The following is a 10020-nucleotide window of genomic DNA, read 5'->3' as shown; positions in this document are numbered from 1 at the left end:
AATGAAGGCTCAGGGCAGCTAAGAATTTGCCTAAATGTATGTGATGTGATGTGATCAGTTGCTCAATCATGCCAACTCTTTGAGAGCCCACCAGGCTCCTTTGTCCATGAGATTCTCCAGGCAAGGATACTGGAGTGTGTTGCCATTTCCTCCTCCAGAGGATCTTCCTGACCCAGCTATCAAACCCTCATCTCCTGTGTCTCTTGGATTGCAAGTGGATTCTTTACCACTGAGCCATCGGGGAAGTCTAAACGAATACATTAATTGAAAAGGAGAATCGGGATCCAATTCAAGTCTGACTTGAAAATTCTTCCCGTGAACCTACCATCCCTCCTTGCTATACTGAAAAGATTTATGTGAAGAAAGGTAACTGGGAGCATCTCTGGAATAAATCAAGGAGTCACAACTGATGAAATCTGTTGTAATCCAGATTAATCACACCCAGGGCCCCTGAGATAAGATAAGTATGGTGATTTTTAAGGAATCAGAGGCAAACGCCATCTTTGTTTTTTAAGACTGCTTAAGACAAGACTTAGAAAGGGCTACCCTACTAGCCAGGGGCCAAATCTCCCTTTGTATCTCAGGGTTCAGCCCTTGGCCTCACACAATGCTTAATACACGCTGAATTAAGGACATGCTATTTTCACCATGGGCTGCCCTGGTGGCTCAGGTGGTAAAAAATCTGCCTGCAATACAGGAGACCTGGGTTTGATCCCTGGGTTGGGAAGATGCCCTGGAGAAGGGAATGGCTACCCTCTCCAGTATTCTTGCCTGGAGAATCCCATGGACAGAGGAGCCTCGCACGGGTCACAGAGTTGGACACAACTACTCACACACACTTATCCTCACGTACCTAAAGCTTTCTCAAGCGGAGTTAAACCAATTTTGAATAGTTCCAAGGGGAAGGTTCAAGGAGGTAGGCAAAAAAGAGATACAGAATTCAAGCCACAGGGAGCAGTTAGAGGTCCCAGGATAGGAATGGGTGTTCACTAGGGGGCAGGGAATCCCTACCATTTTGAGTGCTCATGGGTTTCAGTGGAGGATTAGAAGGAAGGAGGGAATAGATTTAGGCCCTCGTCTGTCCCTGGAATGATTTTCAGTGGTCACTTTGCCTGCAGTTGGATGTCTTTATTTGTTTCCCGTACATTTGGTGGGGATGGGGAGTTAAGTGAGAGAGAGAGGCAGGCAAATGCTCAAGGTGAAAGGCAGAGCGGAACCTAAGAGTTGTTCTCCCTTTTTTCCTTAACTCCTAACTCAGAATTCAAGACCAGAAGTTCTGTTAAACTAGTTCATTTCCACTTACACAAAAGGCCTTTACATCTGCTGGGGGAACTAATCACCACTAACACCACTACTTGGGAAAATTAATTCTAGGTTCCCAAACACAAGTTCCTGGAGGAGGGAATGGCAATCCACTCTCATATTCTTGCCTGGAGAATCCCCATGGATAAAGGAGGCTGGAGGGCCACAGTCCATGGGGTTGCAAAGAGTCGGACACAACTGAGCAACTCAGCACAGCACATAAAGACTAAGTTGGGCCTCCCCAGTGGCTCAGTGTAAAGAACTGACCTAATGCAGGAAACACAGGTTTGATCCCTGGGTCGGGAAGATCCCCTGGAGGAGGGCACAGCAACCTACTCCAGTATTCTTGCCTGGAGAATCCCATGGACAGAGGAGCCTGGCGGGCTACAGTCCATGGAGTTGCAGAGTTGGCATGACTGAGCATGCATACACATGACTAAATTATAGATAACATTACACAACATAATCCATGAAGTTGGAAACTACATCAACCAAAATCACTCTCATAAACACCACCACTGCCCCCCCTCCAACAGGAGGAATTTGTTACTATCAGCCTGACTTGATAGTGACCTCTGTGATTTCTAACATTCTGAATTTGTGATCAAGTTAATGAGAAGGCAGATTACCTACGTTTTAGACTGTCTAAAATTCCCTTTCTCAATCATTACCGAAGCCATGCAAGTTGGCATAAAAGCTACCATCAATGTTTGTAGACATTCTCTTTGAATAAATAGAAGAAAAAAGTAGACGGTTTTCATATAATGAAAAAGTAGTTCTAACAGTGGACAGAGAACCCTGCACCTGCTCCACAAGTGAAAGGTAGACTCAGGAACCGATACTTACAGTCACGCCCCTAAATGAAAGAAGGAAGCTGTCACATCAGCACAGCAAGTCTCACCATATTTACTGCCCAGCAGGACCGTTTGAGTGTCAGTAAGCTACAAGTGAACACAAAACACCCCACTTTCAGACTGGTAGCCCTGATCACAAGACTCAAGAAGAAATGGTAACACTTCTTGGGTGATGCACAGTGAAGTCCACCAGCCAGAGGAAGCCAAGGACCCCATCTTGACTGACCTCCCTGGCATCAGTTCCATGGGAGTTCCGCCATGGGACATAATCCTATTATAACATGCATCTCCCCAACAATGTGCATGGGAAGCTGCTATCTTCATTTTACATTCTGCACATCTATCAGTAGGGACCATCTCAGATCAATGGTGTCCCAAGCTCTCAGTCTAGCCAAATGGTCCCATTTGTTTTATACCTTGCTAAAAGGCACCAAACCTCAGAGGGCAACCAAAATGACAAACAGCATTTTTTTAAATTAAATGATGTCTGATACTGCTGTAAGGCAGCAGCACACCCACCTAATGCTAGGGGCCATCAGAAAAACCACCAGGGATGTACCCCAAATGCGGCTCCAATTCTGAGTTGCCAGGCTAGAACTGGGCAGACTCTTGGATGCTTTGTGAGCTTTAAAAATAAATAAATAAAAGTGATTCTTTAATGATACTGTTACAGCTTCAAAGGGCTTCCTTGATGCCTTAGCTGGTAAACAGTCCACCTGCAATGCAGGAAACAAAGGAGATGTAGGTTCGTTCCCTGGGTTGGGAAGATCCCCTGGAGTAGGTAATGGCAACCCACCCAGTAGTCTTGCCTGGGAAATCCCATGGATAGAGGAGCCTGGTGGGGTAGCAGAGTGAGCATGAGCATGAGAACTTCAAAGGATTAAAATGTACCTTTAAAAAATATTAAAGTATTATATATATTTTCATTCTAATACTTGGTAAAACAAAGTAGTAATGTTGACATTGGCATTTCCTTCCTTCTCACAAGGCAGATTCAGAGTAAGCATGTTTCAGAAGGAACTGGCTGTGAAGGGAGGTACCCTAGAACTGCTGGACATGAGGGCTTCATCATCCACAGGACACTATAGCCAGCTAGGTGGGAGAGAGACAAGCTTCATGACCAGGAGACAGGAGAGCTGCCATGTCACAACCTCGCTGCCCAGAACACAACAAAAACATGCACCCTAAATAGAGATGAACCCAGCAGCGGTGGTGGAAATTACAACACAAATATATTTCTCATGCAAAATAGGACCAATGACACGTATTTACACGATGCAAATAAAGTGCTGAAAGAGCTTTCTTTTGGGGATACCACTGCGATTATGTGGTTTCAGTGAAGGTTAATGCAACATGGGGAACTTGCAACTCTGTATAACCAAGATGAAAACAGTATAGAAAATGCACTTGGGGAGAAACCTGGGTGTGTGACAGGCTGCTAGGAAAAAAACAAAAACAGGAATGACAGAAGTATATTTTCTTTTATATACAAAAACAAAGGCCCCAGGTATGATTTGTTGAAGTAGCCATCCACAAGATGTTAGATTACTTTCCCTTTGCTTTGGTTAAAACAGTCTAGGAACAGCAATCGGTTCCCCTTCTATGAAGAGCGTATAAACACAGCGACACAACTGCTTTTAGGAGAAAATAAACAACATTTAAGAAAAGAAATTAAATTAGTTTTAAACTAAATTAAACATTTACCAATAAATAAGATTCTTAAAAAGGTAACATCTTCATCCTACAATCATGGGCATAACATATACACCAGTTTAAAAAATAAACTTTCTCTCACAACAATAATAATTACAGGTGTTAATGCAACAAGCTAGGAAATGAAATTACTTTAATGTATCTTAAGAGGAAAAAAAACCCTAGCAACCAAAAATAAATTTTAAAAATCGACATTTTTTGAAAATGGTACATTCTAAAAGAACTAATTCTTTATTACAGAACATAATTCAAACTATTGTTGGTATTTCAATGTATTCCTAAAGAAATGTTTAAAAAGAAATTTCGTACACCAGAATTGGAACAGCACTTATAATTCAGTTTCAGCTATGAAAAGGCAATCATCTTCCACTTAAAACTGTAACCAGTGATGAAATATACTTCAAGAACATAAACATTTGGACAATCTTTAATATTGGTTAAAAACAGACTGATGTTTGTTTCCGATGGAGATATCGTTAATCCCATGTGCAAAAAAAGTGCAGCTGTCTATTTGTACTTGAGATACATAAGACCAACGCTTCTGTACTATTTACACAGGCAAAAGATTTTAAACATAATGATTTCCGGAAGGACACTGCATCTTCTTTATGGATAATCATGTGCTACCGAGAGCCCAAAAGCTTGATGACACTCTTTAAGTTACACAAACGTACCCGAAGAGGTATACCTGTTCTTGGCCTAATTATGATCCTAAACAAAAATCCAATTTCAAAATCAGGAATTATTTTGATCTAGGAAATCTTGGACTTGTTGCAAATGTGCAAACCTTGTCTCTGAGAACCAGGTTCCTACACTCCCTTTTCGAACCCTCTCACCACTGGTCCAGCCCACAAACCCCATCAGCTGCAGAGAAGCAATACCCCAAATAAGAGTGAAAAAACTCAGCCCTCAAACAACTGACATGTCTTCAGGTCATGTGACATCTTTAGGGGCAGGTACGGGCAATCAAAACGGATGAAGAAACACTTCAGCAAAGCAACCATTATTTGTCCACAAAAACCATGAAAAACAAGTGATAGAAAATTAACAAACCAAATATATAAATCTGACAACATTTTGCATTTCCAGAACTTGTTTTCCTATCTGTGCACGCAGGGTTCTTGGTCAGCCATCCACCCGTATTTCCTGCGTCTACACGAAGTACTTTTACTAAAGTTCTTAAAAATGTCGCTGTGACCTGTAAGTCACAGAGAATGGTGATGGTCAGGAAATCAATCCACTCAATTATCACTCTGTACAGTGCACTCCCTGGTGCAGCAGGCGGAGAGGGGGACTTTTAAAAAGGGACAGAAGTCTCTCACTTCTGAACTGGGCCCAGGAGTTCTCAAATTAAAATCAGAAATCATAAAAAAAAAGGGGGGGTGGGGGCCGGGTGCTTACTGGCAACATTAATACAAGACACCAGACGGGACAGTGAAACAGTTTGGTCAGAACCAAGGAACAGTTATTTCCTTGCAAAGTTTTCGAAACACCCAACCAAGCACTGCCTTATGTCCATCAAGTACAAGTTCTCGGTAAGTTTCCACCGAAACGTGGCGGCTGGCGTTCATGGGTCGGGATGCGGGATGTGGATAAAGGATGCTGAGCATCCCTGCCGCACGCGGGCGCATCCCGGTCCCCCGCCTCTAGCTGCAGGCGATGGTCTCCAGCTGCTGCTCGGCCTCTGCAGCCATGGCCGCCGCCTGCAGCTGTTCGGTCTCGCTCTGCATGGCGCTGGGGGTGACCTGCTTGCGCTCGCTGTGCATGTTGTTCTCGTGCCGCTTCAGGTCGGACGCCTTGGCGAAGGCCTTGGTGCAGGAGCCGCACACAAAGGGCTTCTCGCCGCGGTGACGGCGCTCGTGGTCCTTGAGGTGGGACTTGTGCTTGAAGGCCTTGTCACACATATGGCAGGCGAAGGGCCGCTCGTTGCTGTGCACCCGCTCGTGCTTCTTCAAGTCCGGGGCGCGGATGAACGACTTGCCACACACCTCGCAGCTGTAGGGCTTGTAGCCCGTGTGGATCTTCAGGTGCTCCTTCAGATGGGCCTGCGTGGTGAAGCCCTTGGTGCACATCTCGCACACGAAGGGCCGGTCGGCTGTGTGCAGCTTCTCGTGCTTCCTCAGCCGACCCTCGTCCGAAAACGTCTTCCCGCACGCCTGGCAGGCGATCTGCTCCCGGTGGTGCCCATACAGCAGGTACTCGAACTTCATGTCGCTGGCCGCCGTGGTCCAGCCCGGGGTCTGCTCATCCTTCACTTCACTCATCCCGTCGTTAAATGTTAAGGCCTGAGGGGTCTGGGACCCCAGGTCCTTGGACTCGGGGGTCTCCATGGACTCTACCTCCTGGCCGTAGCAGTTGACCTTCCGTACCTCCTCGCTGCCCAGCTCTTTCAGGATGGCCTCCTGCACCCTGAGCGTCGTCGTGGGCGATTTGCCGTCCTCCTGACTCGGGGGGGTGCCTTCTACCGTGTCATCCGAGGGGCTGTCGTCCTGGTCTCCGATTTCTTCCACATCGTCATCCTGAGGGTCGGCAGCATCCCCAATGGGGCGGTTGATCTTCAGACAGTACTTGCTTTTCGACTGACCGTTGTTTTCATCCGGGCTGGACACGTCCCGCTTCTGAGAGCAGAGTTTATCCAGGAACCGGATGCCGAGAATCTGACCGGATGACATCATTAAGTTAACATCTTCTTTTTTCACGGAGATCTTTGCCGTGTACATGTAATTCAGGACCTCTTCAAATATATCAGAACGGAGGAAATCTATTTCTATTACTGAGGAACTATCTACCTCAAGTTTCTTGAAAAGCTTTTTAAAGTAGGTGCTGCAGGCAGCGAGAACACACCTGTGCGCTCTGAACTTCACATCCTCCACCACAATCGCGATGTCACAAAATTCTCCTTCCAAGCGTTGCTCGTTGAGTGTTTTCAGAAACAGAGTTTTATGGTCATCGTCATTATATTTAATGGTTTCAGACATACTGATGAAAAACTCCTACAAGAAAATGTTTATAAAGAAAAAGAATTTTGGTCATTATGGACAGTACTTTTCCATATAAAAATTTCAGGGAAATTTCATTTTCTGACCACTTTCCAGTCCCTAACAATTTCAGAAAGTCACTGTCAGGAGGGGTTCAAGAATAGGAGGAGAAAAGACAGATCCAAATTTAGGGATTTCCACACTGTTCCTTCTACTTATCTTCACTGTAGTCAGCGTATGCTTACTCATAATAACAACTCCTACTGAGCACACAATACGTGCCTGGCATTGTGCTACACAATTTTCATGTCTTCACAAAGGCAGTGATCAAGTGACCTTGAGAGATAGGCACTGTTATCCTACTTTACCAATGAACTGAGGAACCTGCCCAATATTCTAGCTATTTAGTGGACCGTCAGGGCTCTAGCTCTAGCAAATCCAGGCACTCTAGCTCCAAAACCAGTGCTTCCTGATAACTAGAGGTAATAATGACAACTCAGCTTCAAGGTTTAAGAAAACCGTCTCTGGCAAGCATCTGCCAGAGCCGTCTGCTGTGTCTAATTTCATGCCGAGGAAGATTCAGTAAAATAACTAGCAGCTCTCAAGGTTCTGCTTCCTTGACGGAAGAGACAGATCACTCCTGCAGACCCAGGGAGGGAAATCATTTCCAGAACACTCCATTCAGTGTTGTCCTCTAGTTTTTTCACACCAGTGTTGGGCCACTTCTGAACAAGGGGCAAGGTTTAATAGGACCCTCAGAGAATCAGATGACATTTGGGAAGGCAGTGACAAGCAGCTTCATTCCCCCCGGATGCCAGTCTATCTGTCATCTGGATCAAAGTGTCATCAGAACTGGATGCACTTGCCAAGTGCCGCGGGGGTTTTATGAGGAAAAGAAACGTAGAACTGGCACGGAAGACATCTGCCACGTGTTAAAGAAGTGATCTTTTTAAAATTAATGTGTCCTAAAACCTTGCTTTCCTTTTATTCGACCAAGCACTAAGTATGAGGAAAGTACCTAGTCCCCTAAAGAATGCTAATACATAACTGAGAGACATTTTAAAGCTGACACCAATAAGATTCTAAAGACTTAATATGCAAAGTCATAGTTACCATGAACAACTCAGGCTATTATCTTAATGCTTTAAACACCAAAATCTTCGGATCAGAGTAACTCTGATCAGGGGCACGCCAGTCCTACGAGAGAAAAGGACATACAAGAGTAAAGTTGGCTCCTTCCCTATCCCCAGTTGCAAACAAAAAGAATGTTTTCAAAAATTGATTTTTAAAAAGAAACTTTCCTTTTTTGTCCTGTCACTGGCACCTGTACCCATTTTCAGGTTGGGAACAAAGAGGAGGGTGGCTGGCAGCATCGGGTTCAGCTCTGAACAGATATGAAGGAGAAAAGGTAAGGGCTGGAGCACTGGCAGCCTGGAGAGGGTGTGCGATGGGAATGGGAAGGATGGGCTGGGGAACCACTAAGGAATTTCCCCTCACAAAGCCTCTGTCTGTATTTGCAAGGATGTTGATTGCTGCACAGATAGAGTAAAAGCTGGTAAATACCTCGTTCCCCTACCATTTCCTGCTGGATACACAGCCTTCCACATTTTTTTCCGCTTGGCTTATATAAACAGACTATATATTTTTTACATCGATAAATACAGACAAAGTTAAGAAAAGTACATATACTCAACAGTTAACAGTGGGGGCGAGGGAATAGTAGCTGTTTACTTCTGTCCACTCTTCTGTATGATGTAGTGTGCTGCTGTTGCTGCTAAGTCGCTTCAGTCGTGTCTGACTCTGTGCGACCCCATAGACAGCAGCCCACCAGGCTCCCCGGTCCCTGGGATTCTCCAGGCAAGAACACTAGAGTGGGCTGCCATTTCCTTCTCCAATGCATGAAAGTGAAAAGTGAAAGTCAAGTCCCTCAGTCGTGTTCGACCCTCAGTGACCCCATAGACTGTAGCCTTCCAGGCTCCTCCGTCCATGGGATTTTCCAGGCAAGAGTACCGGAGTGGGGTGCCATTGCCTTCTCCGATGATGTAGTATATAGTTACTTAAACCACTCTGGTCTTGAAGCTTGCATTAGAGAACTCCAGGTGTGTCTGCCTCTATCCCTACAGGGAAGCTCAAAGGATTCTAGATTTTTTCCAGTTTAAACTCCATTTTGCAGACCAACATCCTGAAAAACATCAAGCCTCTATAGAACGGTGACCACACAAACTTGAGCGTGCAGAACCAGAGTCCTGAAAACACTCTACAGAAAAGCAAAAACATCATTAAGGTGTCTAAAGTGGCAGGCTGTTTTCTTACTTGCCAAGAGCGAGGACTGGGCAGAATAATTTCTAAGGGTGCACCCCAGCCTGAGGCCACCCCGAAGGGAAGGCAGCCTTCCTACCGGGTTACTTACTACAGTCGCTCTCTCTGGAGCTTGTGGAATAAAGGTGCATGGACCAGGCACAGGAAAGGCGTACGGTACCCATGGCAACGTACTTAGTTTTTTTTTTTTTAAGCCTATGTGTTATTTGGTCCCACTCTCTCTCTCCATATCTCCGTTTCCCCCCCGCTCTGTTGAGATTCCCATTGCTAAGTTCAGGTGAGTCAAACGGGAAGATCCCCGTTGCCAGTATCCCTACAGGTGGAGGGCAAGATGCCGCTCCAACCACACCTCCTGGACGAAGCTGCCCCTGCATGTCGCTTCTCCAAAGCGCCGGCGCGGGGCCCCCGCTAAGCCGAACCTACAGAAGCCGCGGCGACCTGCCGGCCGCCTCCCCGACCCCGGGGCCGCCGCGACAATGGCGGCGGCACCACTTCCCGGTCAAGAGCTCGCCGCTTCTGGATGGGAAGGGAGCAGGGAACCGAGCGCAGGACCCGGGCCACCTCCGGAACCTCTCCGAGCCTCGCTGCCATCCTGCTCGGCCCGGGAGGTGGGGGACGGGATCAGCGGCTGGCATTCCTTTCCGAACAAAAGCTCCCGCCCGGGAAGCCAGGCGGAGCACCAGCCGTTTTCTCTTTTAGAATCGGGCTCTTCGGCGCGGGCTAGGGCCGCAGCTCCGAACGCGAAAGGGAGGACCCACGGCGGCCCTGGCGGCGGGGATCGGGAGCGGGCGTGCGGCCGGGCTCCGCAGCCCCGCGCCGCGCCGCGCCGCGCCCCGCTCCGCCCGCGAGCCCGG

General features: G+C 46.7%; 1 protein-coding gene across 1 annotated transcript in view; it reads right to left on the bottom strand.

Moving 5' to 3' along the window:
* Positions 1-3369: 3369 nt before the first annotated feature.
* The window catches only part of ZBTB14 (zinc finger and BTB domain containing 14), a 7503-nt gene continuing 852 nt past the window's right edge, over positions 3370-10020 (bottom strand). Inside the window, exons 2-3 of the mRNA XM_040264663.1 lie at positions 7961-8044; positions 3370-6862 (exon numbers count right to left, since the gene is read on the bottom strand). Coding sequence (XP_040120597.1) covers positions 5516-6862; positions 7961-7963 — 1350 coding nt within the window. The 5' untranslated portion in view covers positions 7964-8044 and the 3' untranslated portion in view covers positions 3370-5515. The remainder of the gene's footprint in view (positions 6863-7960; positions 8045-10020) is intronic.

The sequence above is a fragment of the Oryx dammah genome, unplaced genomic scaffold (assembly GCF_014754425.2).
Source record: "Oryx dammah isolate SB20612 unplaced genomic scaffold, SCBI_Odam_1.1 HiC_scaffold_22, whole genome shotgun sequence".
Classification (NCBI taxonomy): Eukaryota; Metazoa; Chordata; class Mammalia; order Artiodactyla; family Bovidae; genus Oryx; species Oryx dammah.
The sequence above is the reverse complement of the archived record's forward strand: the minus strand, read 5'-3'. Positions and strand labels throughout refer to the sequence as shown.